The sequence below is a fragment of the Capsella rubella genome, unplaced genomic scaffold (genome assembly GCF_000375325.1).
Source record: "Capsella rubella cultivar Monte Gargano unplaced genomic scaffold, Caprub1_0 scaffold_1, whole genome shotgun sequence".
Taxonomy (NCBI): domain Eukaryota; kingdom Viridiplantae; phylum Streptophyta; class Magnoliopsida; order Brassicales; family Brassicaceae; genus Capsella; species Capsella rubella.
Genome location: NW_006238923.1, coordinates 18093524 through 18113658, shown reverse-complemented (window position 1 = coordinate 18113658; position 20135 = coordinate 18093524). Strand labels below are relative to the sequence as shown.

General features: G+C 33.0%; 3 protein-coding genes, 1 long non-coding RNA gene and 1 pseudogene across 4 annotated transcripts in view; 4 read left to right on the top strand and 1 right to left on the bottom strand.

Annotated features, from left to right (window-relative positions):
• The window catches only part of LOC17898131, a 2460-nt gene extending 2192 nt beyond the window's left edge, over window positions 1–268 (bottom strand). The window contains exon 1 of the mRNA XM_006307667.2: window positions 57–268. Coding sequence (XP_006307729.2) covers window positions 57–194 — 138 coding nt within the window. The 5' untranslated portion in view covers window positions 195–268. The remainder of the gene's footprint in view (window positions 1–56) is intronic.
• A 2408-nt stretch (window positions 269–2676) lies between these two features.
• LOC17900065 (homeobox-leucine zipper protein ATHB-15) lies at window positions 2677–7752 on the top strand. Its single transcript, XM_006306235.2, has 18 exons — window positions 2677–3632; window positions 3751–3910; window positions 4042–4142; window positions 4238–4328; window positions 4443–4538; window positions 4643–4756; window positions 4841–4924; window positions 5019–5174; window positions 5270–5344; window positions 5443–5555; window positions 5642–5831; window positions 5916–6092; window positions 6184–6264; window positions 6346–6480; window positions 6571–6896; window positions 6988–7093; window positions 7184–7333; window positions 7409–7752. Exons 1-18 carry the CDS (start codon window positions 3427–3429, stop codon window positions 7553–7555), a joined length of 2508 nt encoding a protein of 835 aa, XP_006306297.1. The 5' UTR covers window positions 2677–3426; the 3' UTR covers window positions 7556–7752.
• Window positions 7753–9315: 1563 nt separating this feature from the next.
• On the top strand, window positions 9316–10269 carry LOC17900610. Its single transcript, XM_006304142.2, has one exon. It carries the CDS (start codon window positions 9401–9403, stop codon window positions 10034–10036), a length of 636 nt encoding a protein of 211 aa, XP_006304204.1. The 5' UTR covers window positions 9316–9400; the 3' UTR covers window positions 10037–10269.
• A 2878-nt stretch (window positions 10270–13147) lies between these two features.
• LOC17897909 lies at window positions 13148–13902 on the top strand. Its single transcript, XR_002832422.1, has 2 exons — window positions 13148–13345; window positions 13652–13902. It is a non-coding gene; the product is annotated as an uncharacterized LOC17897909 (long non-coding RNA).
• Window positions 13903–16761: 2859 nt separating this feature from the next.
• Window positions 16762–18612, top strand: LOC17897275 (annotated as a pseudogene).
• Window positions 18613–20135: the final 1523 nt, after the last annotated feature.

Sequence of the window (20135 nt, the reverse complement as noted above, 5' to 3'; positions counted from 1 at the left end):
GGTACGGAGTACGGTAGAGAGAGAGAGAGAGAGAGAGAGAGAGAGATCAGATTGACCTGAAAGTGTCGATTTTTGAAAGTGTTAACCGTCCAAGAACAAGCAGAGAGAGACCAGATCGATAAGAAAGTTAAGTAGAGAACTGGGAGATGACGATATGAATCATCGACGCCATTAATGCCCTGAGATTCTTCCATTAAAGAAGAAGAAGAAGAGAGAAAGCTTTTAATCTCAGGAGAAGAATGAGACAAATGAGAAGCTTCACATTTTCTGTTGGGGGTTTCTCTAATTTGTATTTATGAATCTCTATAATATATTGACACTTGTCTTTTGCACTAATTTAATTTTGGTGTTTATTGTTGGATAAACCAATTAATTTAAAAGACTTAAACTGTCGTTAGATCAATTCCACTAATATCTCTAACTAATTATTAAATTACTCAATTTTCATTTACAAAAATATAAATCATCATAAAATAATCTGAAATTTGTATATATCGTTTTTGCAATTACATGTGTATAATATACACTAAAATAATGATTAAATCATAAACACAATAAGTTCTTGTATATGAATAAGTAGAATAAAAGCATAGTTTTGAATTGGAATATACAAAAAAATATATATAAAAAAATTATAGTTTTGGAGAGTCGTCGGGAAAAAAGGAAGAGCATAAAAAGAAGGTGGAGGAGATTTGAGAAGAGACATGCGAACAAAATGGCCATTCAACTAACCCACTCTCTCTCTCCCTCCTTTTTGTCGTTGAGTTTTTGATCACCAAATACTCATTTTCTAATATTTTTGTTGGTCGTTGTTGTGACTTTAGGGTTTTGATATTTTATTTTAGTAAGTATGTGTCAATGTGTTTGTAGTTTCGTTGCTTTAATTTCGTGGTGCAGTTTACCACTTAAATCATATGCGCTAATTTGGTTGTTATAATAGAAAGCAACGTGGAAGTCACTACAATACAAATTTTAAGTCAAGAACATCGATTTATTTTTAATAAAGTAATATAGCAAGTTGGTGATATATTTTGGACAAGTACTGCAAGAACATTACACAAAAACATAAAATAAAATAAAAGGTATGATAACGGGTAGAGAGAAAAGATTTATGTAGGGAAATATGCAAACATGTCACTATTTTCTTTTAAAAAAGAATATTTATATGATAATCAACATTATCCATTTAGCATTTTTTTATAATAATTACTACAATTAGACCAATACAGGGTTGGAAAATTTTAACTTTTTAAGATTATTCGGTTTGAGTTTGAATTCGATTACGATAAATGTCGGTTTTGGATGATTCAAGTAGAGAAAGAAATTCATTATCTGTTCGGGTTTTATGACTATTTGGTTCGGTTCAGATATGTAATCTACAATTAGCAAATGATCTTTTGACCAGAATAACAATTTGATGTTAAATCTCAGCTAAAATCTCAGTAAACACCTAACAATTTATTTTGACCAGAGAAAAAGTGACGTTAACTTAATGAAACAAAGGCCATTAACAAAGAAAAACAATTGCACTATCCCATGACACCCAATGGGCTTGACTGTAGTCTGGCCTGCTTCGAAGTTAAGAGTCCATACCATCTGTACAAATCAAATTCTACGCTTTTTTTTCTTTTTTTTTTATAGTTGTCTATCTATAATAATGAAAAATATTTTGGTAATTGAAAAAGTTGAAACTTGAAAGTAACCACTTGGAAAGCCACACAATGAATTTATCATGATGAGCAATTTCAATTCAGGAGTATAATATAATATATAATATGCTAATACCATTCTTTTTACATATATCATTGGGAAAATTGTAGTTTGACAAAGAAAAAAAACTCTTTTTTTTAAGAATGTGAAAGAAAAAAAAAGTAGCTTGAGCTTTAAGACGGAGGAGGAGGAGAAGGGAGACGCATGCAAAGAAGGTAATGATGTTGTCTCTGTCTCCCTACGCAGTCGCCCAGACCTCTCTCTCCCACGCCCCTTTTTCGTATTCCTCCTCTACTTACCTTTTTTACCCTTCCTTTCTCACCCTTTTTACACTTTTGCCACTCTCTTATTACTCATACTATCAATATAATGTAGTTGTCGAACATGTCTTAATGAATATAGAATGCCAAAATTTTCACTAAATTTAATCCAAAATTATAAATCATTTTTCTACAATTTTATACTTCGCATGGTCGTCCAATCTTTTTGTGATCTTCTTATATAGTAATGATCGATGAAATTTCATGAATTTTAAATAATTTTATTTTTGAAAACTTTTAACTAACCATAACATGTCACTATTTTATTTACACTTTTTGTAGGTTCTACTGGTATTATCTTGGAACCCAAAACAAAGAGACAAGGGTACTTTAGACAAAAAGTGAAATATTTGGTTTTCTCCTCGAGGTGTTGTTGGGTTATGAAATGTGCCAATCAGAAAAAAAAATGCCAACGAAAAAGTTGATTCACAAACGCAACACCACTATCAACTCATTATTTTAAATAAAATTTTTAAAAGTTAGATTTAAAAAAGCCAAAAAAATAATAATAAAAATTCAAAGTTGCCATGAACGAGCTAGACGAAAATAAAAATACTAAAAATTTAACAAAGTAGATAACATCTACTAACAGTACAGTAGCTTCATGATTTGTTTTCTCTACATACATCTTCCTCTTCGTCTCTTCTACTTTCCTCTTTCTTTCTTTTCTCTCTTCTTCCATTACAATTTCTAGGGTTCTTTCTTTCCTATAAAGTTTTCATTTTTTTTTCTACTCAATGAGAGCTCGGAGAAGGAGAATATGGGTTTGAGAACTGTTGATACTATGGCTTCTTCTTCGTTTCGAGTTATCTGGGCAATCGTTGTTTCTAATGGCTGAGTCAACTCGGTGATTCTGTCACGAGAAAATAGATAATAAAGGTTGTAACTTTCTTGTTTTTTGTTTCTTTTTTTAGGTGTGTGTTTGTGTTTCTGAAAAGTTCGAATCTTTTTATTTTTTCGGTGTTTGTAAAAGGGAAAGTTGTAATCTTGGGGGAAAGAAAGTCTTTTTTTTTTTCTTGTGTTTTGGTATTTGAGCTTCTTAAAAAGGATAGATTTGGTCTTTGTGCCCTTTTGAGATTACATGAAGAAAAGCCTCTCGTGTGTGTTTCAAGTGGTTAAGGCAACATAATTTCGATATTTATGCGGTAATGTGATTTCTGAAGTCTCACTCGAAATGCTTAGGATTTGAGATGGTTTAGATTTGGTTGTGGAACTAAATTTGGAGTTGTTCAAGCTGTGCAACTTTGTGGTGGATTAAGAAGAAGCTCTCTGTCTCCTTTTTAGTATGTTGTGGTTTTTGTAAGGTTATCTTCTGTTAGAAAAGAGTAGACTTTGGTTACCATCTGGAGGGGTGTGGATTCTGTGATTGTGAATCAGAAGAATAGTTTGAGGAGTAATGGCAATGTCTTGCAAGGATAAGTTGGGATGTTTGGATAACGGCAAGTATGTGAGGTACACACCTGAACAAGTTGAAGCACTTGAGAGGCTTTATCATGAATGTCCTAAACCGAGTTCAATTCGCCGTCAGCAGTTGATCAGAGAGTGTCCTATTCTCTCTAACATTGAGCCTAAACAGATCAAAGTGTGGTTTCAGAACCGAAGGTAATAATTTATATACATTGCTAGGAAAATAGTAGTAATTGAAAATTTCTGTGGTGTTCTCTTTTTTCTATCTAGTTGATCCAATCTTTGTTATTTTTGTTTTTGTTATAAACTTCAGATGCAGAGAGAAACAAAGGAAAGAGGCTTCACGGCTTCAAGCTGTGAATCGGAAGTTGACGGCAATGAACAAGCTCTTGATGGAGGAGAATGATAGGTTGCAGAAGCAAGTGTCACAGCTGGTCCATGAAAACAGCTACTTCCGTCAACATACTCCCAATGTGAGGATACTGCTCTTGCAACATCTTCGTTTCCTTATTTTAATGATCTCTAGAATATTTTCTTATAAGAATAATAATATTTTTTTGATGGTATGTGTATCAATTTGTCTTCTTTTTTTTTTTTTATCCAGCCTTCACTCCCAGCTAAAGACACAAGCTGTGAATCGGTGGTGACGAGTGGTCAACACCAATTGGCATCTCAAAATCCCCAAAGAGATGCTAGTCCTGCAGGGTTGGTTCTTTAATTGGGACATGGTTACTCTGTTAGTTAAAAAATTCTCTTTGTCATATTTTCTGATATTTAACGATACATTTTTATGTTTTCAGGCTTTTGTCCATTGCAGAAGAAACTTTAGCAGAGTTTCTTTCAAAGGCAACTGGAACCGCTGTTGAGTGGGTTCAGATGCCTGGAATGAAGGTATGTTCTTGCTTCAATTCCTCTCATTTTGTTTTTGTTAACTGGATATAGTGTAAGATAGCAAATTGTTTGTTCTGCTTTTTCCTTAATGGTTGGTTTGTATTTCTGTAACAGCCTGGTCCGGATTCCATTGGAATCATCGCAATTTCTCATGGTTGCACTGGTGTGGCAGCACGCGCCTGTGGCCTAGTGGGTCTTGAGCCTACAAGGGTACGTGCATAGAATCATTCTCATTTTCATATCTATACAATCTTGTACAAGTCCACATGTGTTTACATACGTAACAAAATTAATCTGTTTTCTCTATTTTCCAGGTCGCAGAGATCGTCAAGGATCGTCCTTCGTGGTTCCGCGAATGTCGAGCTGTTGATGTTATGAACGTGTTGCCAACAGCCAATGGTGGAACCGTTGAGCTGCTTTATATGCAGGTTAGTTTTAAACTATATGTGCTACAGTTAGTATTATTTTTCTAAAGTTAAAGATAATGACCACCATCTTCTTGATCTTTGCAGCTCTATGCACCAACTACGTTGGCCCCACCACGCGATTTCTGGCTGTTACGTTACACATCTGTGTTAGAAGATGGCAGTCTTGTGGTATGTAGCTTTTAAATATATGCTTGTTTTAGTGTGATGGCTTCCATATTCATGTTGTTCTATTTCACACGGAGTAACGAATATAAAATTATAGGTGTGTGAGAGATCTCTTAAGAGCACTCAAAACGGTCCTAGTATGCCACTGGTTCAGAATTTTGTTAGAGCAGAGATGCTTCCCAGTGGGTACTTGATACGGCCTTGTGATGGTGGTGGCTCAATCATACACATAGTGGATCACATGGATTTGGAGGTAACAAGCCTCACTCTGCACCAATTCTAATGCTCCATCCGATCAGTGTTTTGGAAATGTTAACCAATTTTTTTGGATATTGTTCTGTTAAATAGGCTTGTAGTGTGCCTGAGGTCTTGCGCCCGCTCTATGAGTCACCAAAAGTACTTGCCCAGAAGACAACAATGGCAGTATGTTAATTAAACTCATTTATTCTCCTAAGTTTCATTCTGATATATTAAATATTATTTTTCTTGATTGAATTTCATTTATCCAATTTGTCTCAAAGGCACTGCGTCAGCTCAAGCAAATAGCTCAAGAGGTTACTCAGACTAATAGTAGTGTTAATGGGTGGGGACGTCGTCCTGCTGCCTTAAGAGCTCTCAGTCAGAGGCTAAGCAGGTATTCACATAAATTACGATTTGCCTCTTCTTCTCGATGGGTTTGGGTTCTATATATATTGCTATCTTATACATTTTTCCCTACAGAGGCTTCAATGAAGCTGTTAATGGTTTCACCGATGAAGGATGGTCAGTGATAGGAGATAGCATGGATGATGTCACAATCACTGTGAACTCTTCTCCAGACAAGTTAATGGGTCTAAATCTTACATTTTCCAATGGCTTTGCTCCTGTAAGCAGTGTTGTTTTATGTGCAAAAGCATCAATGCTTTTACAGGTCAGTGCACCACTTTATTTTTATAGGTCAAGTGATGATTGTTCGAACACTTTCTCACCTCTTTTTTGGATTATGCAACTACAGAATGTTCCTCCCGCGATCCTGCTTCGGTTTCTGAGGGAGCATAGATCAGAATGGGCTGACAACAACATTGATGCATATTTAGCAGCAGCAGTTAAAGTGGGCCCTTGTAGTGCCCGAGTTGGAGGATTTGGAGGGCAAGTTATACTTCCACTTGCTCATACTATTGAGCATGAAGAGGTTAGTTCAAGTTTATTTGATGCTCTTAGTGGATATCTTTTACCTCCTAAAATTAAGTTGAAGTAATGGTTGGTGTTGTTTTCATTCTCAGTTCATGGAAGTCATCAAATTGGAAGGTCTTGGTCATTCCCCTGAAGATGCAATTGTTCCAAGAGATATCTTCCTTCTTCAAGTGAGTACTCTAGGTTGTCTATTCTGCATAAGGTTTTACTATAGATATCTAGTACCTGAAATATATCTTTCTTGTGATTAGCTTTGTAGCGGAATGGATGAAAGTGCTGTAGGAACTTGTGCTGAGCTTATTTTTGCTCCAATCGATGCTTCGTTTGCTGATGATGCACCTCTGCTTCCTTCTGGCTTTCGTATTATCCCCCTTGATTCCGCAAAGGTTAGAAACTTAGAATAAATTATGTTTTCAACTGAAGTCTTCTATGTCAGATTTTCATATTCTTAAGCTTTTTTTTAATCCCGAAAGCAGGAAGTATCTAGTCCAAACCGAACCTTGGATCTTGCTTCGGCACTGGAAATTGGTTCAGCTGGAACAAAAGCCTCTTCTGATCAATCAGGAAGCTCCACATGTGCAAGATCTGTGATGACAATAGCATTTGAGTTTGGTATCGAGAGCCATATGCAAGAACATGTAGCATCCATGGCTAGGCAGTATGTTCGAGGTATCATATCATCGGTGCAGCGAGTAGCACTGGCTCTTTCTCCTTCTCATATCAGTTCACAAGTTGGTCTACGCACTCCTTTGGGTACTCCAGAAGCCCAAACACTTGCTCGTTGGATCTGCCAGAGTTACAGGTATAAGCCAAGTTATCATATATGTTTTTAATTTTCCACAAAATCAATAATGTGCAGTTTACTAAAGCTGACTCATTTCGCCTTATAATAGGGGCTACATGGGTGTTGAGCTACTTAAGTCAAACAGCGAAGGCAATGAATCTATTCTTAAGAATCTTTGGCATCACACAGATGCTATAATCTGCTGCTCAATGAAGGTAAAAAAAAACACAACATATATCAAAAAGACTACTTGACTAGTGGCTAGTGTACACACTAATCTGTTTTGGCATTTGAATATTGGTTAGGCCTTGCCCGTCTTCACATTTGCAAACCAGGCGGGACTCGACATGCTGGAGACTACATTAGTATCCCTTCAAGACATCTCTTTAGAGAAGATATTTGATGACAATGGAAGAAAGACTCTTTGCTCAGAGTTCCCACAGATCATGCAACAGGTTTCAGAAACATTCTCTGATCTTCATTCTTATCTATTTTATTTTATTGTTGTGTAACTGAGATATTTGTTTCAGGGTTTTGCCTGCCTTCAAGGTGGGATATGCCTCTCAAGCATGGGGAGACCAGTTTCGTATGAGAGAGCAGTTGCTTGGAAAGTACTGAATGAAGAAGAGAATGCTCATTGCATCTGCTTTGTGTTCATCAACTGGTCCTTTGTTTGAGATTTACTGTATTTGCACTCTTTTCTTTCAGACTAAGCTTTTGCCTTTTTGGCTGTATTGTAAAACTGTCATGTTGTTGTTCTTGGATGTTGCTGTGAACACATAAAACAGTGTGTTTTGTTAAGAACTGTTTGCTTTGTAGTTTGATTATGAGTGATGATGATGAACTTATGAACTATCTTTTTCTTTTCTTGTTATTATTATTGTTGCATTTTAGCTTTCAAAGAATGAATTCCAACACATCTTTTACAAAAGAATTGTCCCATCACACATTTTATCCTTTTCTCCTTTCCTTAAATATATGGCAATCATTACACTCATGACTCAACCATGTCTATCTCTATCTGGTGTAGGTTTCCACAGCGACAAATTGGATTTGTAGGATAAGGTTGAGAATTTTTATGAAAAATAACTTAGAGGCAAACCAAAATCTAGTCTAATAATCTTTGAGAGTTCTGATTTAAAAGCTCAGCCTAGAATGTATCACTTGAGTACTTAACCAATGGATCACTATAAACTGGGTAAAAGGCTCAGATTTAGATCAAAGTATTTGAATGTTCAGAAAAATGCTAAAATTTTAGGTCGAAATTTTCTTCTAATAATATCAGCCTAAAATGTGTATATATATATAAATTTGGGTCGTATCAAAATAGTAATTTTAATTTAAAATATTTTCAAATAATTTTAGGCTATTTGTTTACGAACTAAACCGTAAATTTGGTTTCATTTCAATGAAAATTCTACGAATTATAAATTATAAAATACCAAGATATTTTGCTTCATATCAAACGAAACAAAAATATTAGTGTTGTTTAGGATGAATATTGTGTCCCAAATAGAAAAATAATTATTTGAATTCAATTTGCTTAACAACGACATTTAGAAAAGTATGCAGCAATTACTTAACACTTAAAGCAAGACCTATAAAATCCGTATATAGATTATCACACATAGTGGCATAGTGCAATCTAAAGTACAAAAAGGTTGATGTAAAAAAGTTTGCTATATAGCTCTCTTCCATCTTAAATTGTATTTTTGTTTCTGCGTTTCTGCTTTTCTGTTGTTGTTATTCGGGTTGATTAATATTATATATCAAGTGGCTACAATTAGATATTTGTTTTAATGATCGTATGACAAAGTAGGCATGTCGATTTGATGCCACATGAATCCCTAAATATCTAACTTGATTATATCTAATTGTCTTAAAATATCAGTTTCGTATAGCTAACAAGACATACCAAACATACATATCTTTATTTAAGTTATGGGCTTATATATACCATTAACTTGCTAGATGCATGCATGCAAACGAAACAAACATTTATGGACGTTGTTCATTGTGGTAACATTAAATGGTAAAAAATATCTGAATCATTTTTATCCAATTGTCAAAAGACTAAAGATTCAATTCTTGACTAAAGATTCAATTCCAGCGATATAACTTTACAAGAAAACTATTTACCGTAGAATCTTGATCGTATGTATCAAGTTTTGGTCGGAGGCTACAATAATTCACACATACTTAAAAATAAAATAAAAACAAAGAAAAGACACATAGAACCTAAAATATAAAATAGGGTCTATATTCACTAAATTTGTTTTATTTAAAAGTGATATGGATGCAATAATTATGCACCAATAGTAAGTAAATGTACATAAGCTTTTGCTTTGTCTTTAAAATCTTTTTTTATAATCTTGCACGTTTTAGTACATTTCTCTCTCTCTTTCTTCCTTTATAAACCCTTCACATTTCTTCTCCTTAGCTCATAAGTAATCAAACTCCAAAACAAAAAAAAAAAACAATAATACAAATCTCTTTTCTTCTTGTCTTTCTAAAAGATCGATATGGATCAAAACGTACCAATAAGCAAGAAGCTATGGAACATCGTACGTTTTCTCTTGTACATGATTCGCAAAGGTGTATCAAAACACAAACTCATCGCCGACTTCAACGCCACTCTAAAACGTGGCAAGAACCTCATGTTCCACCACCGTCGTCGCGTCCCTGCCGCTGCTTCCACCTCCTCAGACGCTTTAAACGCTGCCTCATCAGCCACCGCGATATCCCGACAAGAGTACGAGTTCAGCTGCAGCAACACACCAAACTATTCATTCCCTTTCCCCAACATGGCTTTCATGAAGAAAAAGAGTCACAATGGTCTCTTCACGTGTGGTCAAACGCCTCAGACTCTCGACGACGACTCAGCAGCCGCTAGAGCCGTTCTTGAGCTTCTTAACGGCGTTGGAGACAAAGGAAACCTAACTCCGGGAGATTTAACTGTGGCTTTGTCCCCTTACTTCCCCGGGTTTGGACGGACCCCGTTGGTGAGACCGTTAAGAGTAACTGACTCACCGTTCCCGTTAACGCCGGAGAATGATGACGTGGGCAAGAGACACGTGGACAAAGCGGCTGATGATTTTATAAAGAAGTTTTATAAGAACTTGAATCAGCAGAAGAAGATGATTGAGTTCAGCAGCTAAATATTTTAATCTGAACAGTGTGTTTCCCTCATATTTCTCTTCTTCCTTAATTTTTTTTTTTTTACTCTTTTCTGTGGTCTTTGCTGATTAAATTCCAAAGATGTACGTGTTTAACAAAAAAAAAAAAAAAGAAAATCCAAAGATGTAACAAACTAATATTTTTGGGGGGTTATTTTCACGTTTCTTAATACAATTGGATATCATCATGAATAATAATAAATAAATAAAAACACATATCATGGGTTTTGTAAGTGAAAATCTATATAGATGTTATTTGGAAATGTAAATGTAGTATTTTGTGACTTAAGCTAAATTAATTTTCACAACTAAACCACAATTGTTGCAATTAATTATGTTAATTACTTTATTTTCCAGTTTATACTTTTTCCACCAGTCTATCCAATGAATAAATACTTCAGCTTAAAACAAGAGATATCTCTAGCTACCTTTTTAATTTACTGAAAAGTAGTAAATTAGAATTGCCCACATAACTAACACTTTACAGTAAAATTGACAAGTAAATTTTGTATTAAACTATGATGAGTGAAATATCTTTATTTACTAGTATATTAATTATAAAATCTAAAACTTAAAGAAAAACAGATGAATTCAATAATAATGATGTACGTTAGTTTGAAGACATTACAATAATTTTTCATTTTTTTTTTCTTTCTTTTTGTTACGTGACAATCATCATAAATCATATGAAAAAATTAATAAAATTATTATATGATTATTATAACTTCGCTTTTATATCTGTTTTGTTGTCTCATTATATGATTATAATCATATAATTAATTAGGACATATCACATGTATGTGCGATATTCAGATCTCCGTATATCGTCGTCCTTTGATTAGTACCTACCATTTTCGTACGGCTTGAATCTTGTTAGCGTTTTAATAAATTGCATGTAAATGTAATGTAAATTATGTAATGACTTCAAAATAGACCAAAGAGGGTTACGTTTTATATATGGGTACAAAATCTTATATAGTAAAAAATGTGAATGCAGCAGTCTCACTTTACAAAAACATTTACGCACTGATGAAAACATGCTTAGAAAATTATATTGTTGTGAAATATTTTGTATATATTATATAACTTTAATGAAATAAAAACACAAAACTTAAAGTGGACATTGCAAGCTGTTTAACTCTTTCCCTAAAGCAAAAGAGAGAAAAGTGCTTTGTTTTCCAACTTTTTTTCTTTATTTTCTTTTACATCTTTTAATTTTATTTATAATATATTCACAAGTTTGAATTCATATTCATAGCAATAAGCCAATCACGGATCAAAACAACAACTCTACCACTATCAGGAAAAGCTTATATATGGCAGAGTCAATAAAAACTTCTTTAGTAAGTTACTATTTTTCATCTTTTTAGATCCTCAAAATCAAGAATGAAGAGCAAGGTTCTAAGATATTCTTTGCTTAGTTGGGAAATATAAAGTGATTAAGACAAGTAGACCATTATACATGTGTTTGATACAAAAAAACAAACTTCCTCTTACATATCTAAAGGAAAAAACTTAGGATAGAGACAATTTATGTTAATGTGGTGCGTGAATTTTGTTTTTTTTTTTTTAAATAACTATATTAACAAAATGATGTATCTACAACAATTACAATATATAACATTTATAGCATAAATAGTTATAAATATATTTCAGTTAGTAAATCTAGTTATTACATTTGTGTATAATAGTTATTCATTTACGATAACAATTTTTTTTTTAAAAAAAAATATAATATATTCGCACTCAGTGCAAAATTACATATATATTTTTGACAGCAGAATTACATTCCGTAGATGTATATTATGATATTGTAACATGCTAGAATTGTCACAAAAAATATTTGCTAGTTATTATAGCCTCATAAGCTTATGTAGTGCTGCTATATATTTCTAATGGTTGTTAAATCTTTGAGAGAAGTATAACCTCTGTATAACTTTGAGAAAGAACGTTTTAAAACTGGTGCATAATTTTTTAAAACTGATCAGTCGAAAGCATATGATACCACGGTAAGCAATTCAACATATCATTCTAGAGTTGTTATGGATTGTAACTTTTGCATGGTAACAATTGACCATCAACCACAATTAGAATGAAAGTGAATTTGATCAATCAGTAATTTCGCCCGTCCTAAGTAAATCCTTGTTATAGCCTAGAGTTATACGACAATTTGTTTTATGAGAATTTTAAAGGTAAAGAACATATATGTTTATGTTAATCATCTTCAATTGTACCTTAATTCTTAGGATTATGATTGATGATTGTTATAAGTGAGACTTTTTTTTTTGTCAATAATAAGACAAATGTGTTTATAAGTGAGACTTATAAGACAAATGTGTTTTATAATATGAGTGTGAAAAAAGCATGGCACCAATCTCATTTGGGTTTCCAACAATAACCTATACCAAAATCTGGATAGGAGATTCAGTTATGGGCCGGCTCATGAGATAAACTAATCCAACTATATCACCAACAACATAGTATATATACTTCCGGTACTACTAATCTTATGTCGTTGCTTCTTGTATATAGTTGTATTTATACAATTACAAGAAATTAGTATAAGAAAATACATATATTTTACACATAGTCAAAGTGTCCTTTTCCAATACCCCCAAAAATAAATATGATCATATCTTTTCTTGGGTCAACTTAAGACCATATGTTTTAAGAAAGAAAAACAGCATGAAACTACCAATAACGCACATAATTAATTATATATATATAATTAATTTATATACACATACAAAATTCTTAATGAACATCTATATATAGTTATTTATAAAAGGCCAAATGACTACGTTTTCTTTTACACATAGTCAATGTGTCCTTTTTCCGATTCTCCCAAAAATAATTAAGACCATATCTCTTTGTGTATAAGTGAAAAACATATTTTCTTACACATGTTAGATATAGTCAAAGCGTCTTTTTCCAATTTTCCCAAAAAAACAATTAAGATCATATCTCTTTCTTAGTCAAAAGTAAAGACCATATCTTATAGGAAATATTACAAAACTTTTTTTTTCTTGTATATATATATATGTGCATACAAATGTTTAATGAACACACAGTTAATTTTTTTTTAAAGAAAAAAATGAAAATGAAAAACTGCATTGTAGTGATGATGGTGTTGGCCGTAGCTATGGTGACTATGGTAGAAGAAGTAGAAGGGACTGCATGCATGAGCAGGTGCTTGTTCTTATGTGGTTTCTTTTTTCAACATCCAGTTTCTTGCGAAGACAAATGTAATCGCAAATGTCATCCTTATGATCAATCTCAATCACCATCGCAGTAATAATCTCTAGCTCTTCACTTTTTTTATTCAGTTTGATTATTGTTTTTATTTTCATTTTTTTGTGTGTGTTTGTGTTTAAATGTTAAACTATTATGGTCGCCTCTAAGATTTTTTTTATATTAAACGTTGTTTTTCGAAAAGTTAATATAGTTAAGCACAAAATGTCACTTGATTTTTTTTAAATGCGATGATCTTCAATATAAATAACAATTTTCTGGTTAAAAAAAATATTTCAACAATTCAAATATTTTATGTGTTGTGTGTATAGAGAAATTGACATGATTTATGTGAAAAAATTGCAGGATGGAGACTATAGGAATGAGAAACATAAAATCGTAGTTACGTCGACAAAGGAGTTGTTGATCTATTTGTAAGCATGTTGAAGCTACCAGATCAATAAAAATCATGTTTAAACTTTTATGTATAATTAATTATATCAATATCAATTCAGATTATTTTTCTAAAATGGGGATGACAGAGATTTGGATAGTCTCAAAGAAAATATATTGTTTGATTGAACATGTGTGACACTGAGAGACATACTTCCAAATTATTATTGTTTGTGTTAATCATCTGCAATGAACCTTAGAGCATCTCCACTCATACTCCTACTAATGGGTATCTAACATTAATTGTCTAATTAAACTATATTAAAAAATCAAAATTAATCAGTAAGCAATTTTAAAGAAATAAGCCTTCCACTAGAGGACCTTAATGAAGAGTACTTAATCATAATTAGAATATATTTATTTCAAATTTAAATAAACTAATAAATAATTCGAGAGAGAAGATATTTTTGTGTCGGGAAAGAAAAAAAAATTGAGAATTTTTCTTTTCTTTTTTCTCATCACCCAATCACTGGCATCCACGTTAGGGTCCTTATGCGTTGCTTCAGATACTAGAAGCAAAATCGATTTTCATCTTTTTGGGCCATCTTCAATGTTTTAACATTTATGTTAGGCCCATAAAAACCTCAAGTACCCCAATAGGTGACACCGCTGGAGAAACTCTGAGAGAATTTGTTTTTAAGTGAAAACCATTAAACCATCATCACTTGGTTGGACTAGTGTCCATTTTAAGATTCTGTATATATCTGATGATGTAAAATTAATTGAGATTCTGTATGATGATGTAAATTAATTAATTAATTATAATTATGCTGCTATTTCACAAAAATGTAAAATAACACAAGCGTTGTTCACACAATACGCGCCACCATATTAGCGTAAATTGAATTAACAATGTCGTACAAAAATATGTGCGTCATAGGGAAGACTTCGTATTGTAGTCTTTTAAATAATAACTAGATCAGTACTCGTATTATTATAGCATGGATTATATTTTGTTTTAGACATAGTTTTATATATTTTATATTTCAAAACAATTTTTTGATATTTTATGTTAGTTATAATTATTTCCGCCGTCCTTTGATAAGGATCATAATTCAGTCGTTGCTTATAATATATACTTTCAAATAATTGTTTGAAAATACCAAATTAGAGTATTTGTAATTTTTATTTTTTTCTAATATTTTTATGATAATTGTTTTAGAGATATATTAAGTTAACTTATTTGTACATGTTCCAAATTAAAACATTATACATTGTATTTATTATTTTCTTATTATATAATAGTTGTAATTAATCGTTTTCGTCTTTTTATTACCCAAAAATATTTTTTTTCAAACCAAAACAACATGTTATATGGTCTCGTTCAAACATAAATAATGTTTTGATCATAGGCGGCATGAACTTGATTTTATCTTTTAGTAATTCCATTTATAATAAAGAAACGTATATTGCTTTTGATGCCAGATCGATGACTAAGTAACACAACTCTCTCCTTGCATGTCTCAACATTCAAAGCTATCCGATTTGAGCCAAAGATTGGAAGCGGGAGGTATCAAGAAGGCGGCAAGCGAATATAAGTGGGATGATGGATCCGAACATGATGATGCATGTGACAAAGATATATGTACGAGGTGGTATTAAAGGCATACAATTTGTCAAGTTTGACTATGTGTACGAACTGAAAGATGGATCATTCCATGGTTATTTCCTCAGACACAGGTTTCACACAAATTGTATGAATTAAAATTCCCTTACTTATTCGTATTCATGTGAATACGAACTTTTTTTTTCTTTCTCTTAACCAATATTTTTGCAGTTTGAGATTACTTCAATTACGACGTAATTTATGCGATTCAATTCAGAACCAACTTGAAGATATGTGAAATAATGGGATATGAATATTATCATAACAAGTTTACCCTAGCAATGGACGGAAAGAAAATCATTGGGTTTCATGGTTCTGCCGATGCTAACCTCAGCTCTCTTGGAGCATATGTTACTTCGATTACTCCTGCAAGAATGGAAGACAAAGGGGGCAAAGAATGGGATGATGGAAGTGACTATGAGGCTGTAACAAAGATTCATGCACGAAGTGATCATAAAGGCATAAAAGACGCGACATCACATTCGATTATGTTGACAAGGATGGACATCCCAAAGATGGAACCCATGGTTCTACCTCAGGTCAAGGTTACATACTTGAGCCGGTCATACAGGCTAATTAAATATAACGAGTTAGCCTGCTTTGATGTCTATAGATGTTAATTATTCCAAAACGCTGAAACATCTATATGCATAGTATTACATGAGCATTCTCGAGAAATGGAAATGTTATTTTCAGAGTGTTCCTTTTCAAAAAATGGTTTTTAATCTGTTAATTTTCAAAAATATATCTAAATAAATCAGAAAAGTTTATAACGTTCGATTCAAAATTTACTATAGCTATAGTAAAAAATTACTTCGGAACCTACCATCACTTTCAAGTTATATGAACTTTCCTCTTTTGAGGATTTTAATCATTTGCCTTAAAAAAATGCAAATAATACTAAATATTTTGGAATAAAAGAAATTATTTTAGTGATGAGTGTTTGTGAGCCACGAAGTACAAACAAGAGTTTGCTATCAATAATATTAAAAAATTCGAAAAGATGACCGTGCATTATAAATTGACTAGCAAAGTCTGAGTCTTATTTTACACTACAAATTAAACCCAATAGTTGACATTATTGAAACACCCAACAAAAAAAAAAGAACACAAAACACAAAACTTGTGTATAAATGATCTTCACCCATCAGCATATGCACCGGTACAATACTTTCGATCCTTACTATTCTCTCCTCCACCATCAGAGGTCATCTTTCTCTTTCCCTATCCCTATATGATGATTTGTTTTTATTTACGCCAATGTTTTTTATGGTCAACATCATCTTAATTTTGTGTTTATGGAAATGATCTTCTTCCTTCAGTCTAGATTGTGTTTTTAGATATTTGGTGCAAATTATTGACTAAATAAGCAACACAACACAACTTCAGGTCTCAGAATCAAATCCTATATATTGAGATGACGGAAAGGTTGGAAGCAAGAGGGAGAACTAATCTGAATGAATGGGATGATGGATCCGATCATGATGATGTGACAATGATATATGTGAAAGGTAGTCGTGAAGGCATACAATACATCAAGATTGACTATGTCAAGGCTGGACAATCAAAAGATGGATCATTCCATGGTTACGCCAATACCGGGTTCATGCAGATGGTATATATATATATATATATATATATATGCTAATTACATTAGTGTTCATGATCAGGATAATATAATACTGACTTTTACTTGTTTAATGTCTTCACAGTTTGAGATTGACAATCTAAAAAATGAATATCTTGAATCCGTTGAGGGTGTCTATGACGCCAGTAGAGGAGTGATTACTGCACTTCAATTCAAAACCAACTTGAAGATCTCTGAAATAATGGGATATGATGATGGCGATAAGTTTACACTAGCAGTTCACGGGAAAAAAATCATTGGGTTCCACGGATGTGCTAGTGCGTGGCTCAACTCTCTTGGAGCATATTTAACTTGGGTTACTCCTAGTAGAATGGAAGCTAAAGGGGTTAAAGGAGGCAAGGAGTGGGATGATGGAGGTAGCTATGAGAGTGTAACAAAAATTCATGTACGTACTGGTTATCAAGGAATACAATACATCAAATTCGATTATGTCGACAAGGATGGGCATCTAATAGAAGGGCCAGTCCATGGTTCTAGCTCCCGCAAAGGTTTCACGCTTGAACCGGTATGTATGCCAACCAAAATAAATAATTAAACTCCATGTAAATTTGATAACTTAGGGGATATGGTCTCTTGGTTTCTAATATGCACTTTGACTCTAAAAATATAAAATGTTGAATGTTTAGTAATGTTTTTGTGGTTTGTTTTATTAGTTTGAGATCAACCATCTTGACAAGGAATACCTGCTGTCTATTGACGGTTACTATGATGAATCTGGTGTGTTTCAAGCACTTCAATTCAAAACCAACATGAAGACTTCTGAACCAATTGAATATGAAGAAGAGGGTACTAAGTTTACAATTGGATGCAACGGCATGGAGATCATTGGGTTTCATGGATATGCTGAGAAGAACCTAAACTCTCTTGGAGCTTATTTCAAATCACTTCCCATTATTAAATTAGAACACAAAAGTGGTTTGGCAGGTGCCCGTTGGGATGACGGTACTTTCCCGGGAGTAAGAAAGGTCCACGTTTATTACAACAACTATATAAGGTGTATTGGGTTCGGATATTTTGATGGCCGCAAAGTGGAAACTCGTTACCACGGGTCGACAAATGCATTTGTTGGACAAGAAGGAGAGGTCATATTTCCTAAAACACTAAACAATTCATATGTATATATTATATGTATCCATCTATGTGTGAGTTCTTGATTGAACACGACTTATTTGTCCGACATGTATTTTGTCGCGCGCAGTTTCTGGTGGACTATCCTAATGAATTTCTCACATCCGTGGAGGGGACTTATAACAACGAATCATTGATGACGTCGTTGAGCTTTAAAACATCAAAAGGGAGAACCTCTCCAACATTTGGAAATGTGTGTGATGGACAACATGTTAAATTCGTTCTGGAGAGCAAAGGTTGTGCTCTTGTTGGGTTCCATGGACTGTCTGGTATGTACTTTCTTCATGCTCTTGGAGCATATTCTTTTCCGATGCCTCAAATTGATGATGTGCAAAGAGACTAGATGCACAAGGTGGTGATGGAGGAGTTTCCCATGGTGGTTTCGACGGTGTTTGAGCATCTTCATCGATTCGAACGTAACATTACCGTCGTTTTAAAACCAAGTATTGGGTCTTGTTTACAAACCCGAAGTCCCAAAACACCAAAAATACTACAAACTTGAGGCATGATATGTATTATCTATTTTAATGATCTATAAATTCTTGTGTACTCTACTTATGTATTGTCTATCTATCCAATTTTATTTGTATCTTTTCAATAACATTTAACAAAAGACAAGTTAATTTTTCATAAACAATTAAACTTATACGTTCACACATTAACAACTGTCATTATACTTCGGGAGACATGGCTCTCTGTCTTCATTGCCAATTAATTTTGAATTGAAAACTTAAGAAACTTAATATCAAATGTAATCAAAAGTTTCTAAACGGAAACCCAAAACTTCCAACATAATAATAAAGTGTGCGCTTGAAAGTGATATGAAAACGAGCTTCCGATTCCAATTCCAAAACGAAAATTTAAATCTCAAAACAGTCGAAAACTAAACTTTCTTGCAACCTAGCAAGGTATCATGTAAGAATTAAATACTAGTCTTTGGAAATATGGAAAAAATTAAGGTTATTAACAAACTAAAAAAAACACATAAATTGAAAGATACTAATTGAGAATTCGGAATTTAAAAGCTTCTGAGTTGGTAGTTGAAATATATTCGAGAGATTTCATATATTGATCAGAAACATTACAAGCGACGTGAAACGGTTTAAAATTGTCTGCGTTATTGTTTTCAAACCTTTAACATTGGCGGCTCATAAAACATTGTATTTGCAGGTGATATACATTGTTTTTGTAAACTTTCTTGTTTTTATAACCAATACTGTATTCATCTTTCTTCCTCTCCATAGTTCCATTAGAGCTAGGGATATCGTTTTATGATACCAGATGAAAGGTGAAATGTCCAAACAGTAGATCAAATAAACGTTTTATAAATAGAATATTTCTACAGTTGATAAAGATGAAACTTACGTATTGGTCGTTATCACGTAGTTGAAAACTTGTATAATCTGTATTTGTTTTGTTCAAAAAAAAAAGTATAATCTATTTGTAATCAAAAGGGCCTCATTTTTTCTAATTTTATATTTTCTCATATTAGATGTAATGGATGAGAACTCAAATTATATATATTAGAGTACAATGTCCCACATTACTTGGAATAAAGATCTTTGGGCAATATATATAGGATGTGACAATTTTTTTCCCTAGAGCTATCTTTTGAGATTAGTTAGGCCACATTACTAATATGGTATCAGAGCCCATGGTAAGGTCCAACAAGCAAATTTCTACAAAATGGTTTCACACCTATGTGGCTCATATAAATGACATGTCTTGTTGTGGTATTTCCGAGATGTTGGGTGGAAAAAGAGTCCAATGTCCCACATTACTTGGGATAAAGATCATTAGGCAATATATATAGAATGTGGCAAGCCTTCTCTCTAGAGCTACCTTTTGGGATTAGTTAGGCCACATTACTAATAATAGAGCTACATTTTGGGATTAGTTAGGCCACATTACTAATAATATATGCTTCAAATTGGTATGATAGTGCGATATATTGTTTAACAAACTCCAATAAATAAATGCAAGCGTTGACAAAAATAGTAAATAACTAAATAGTA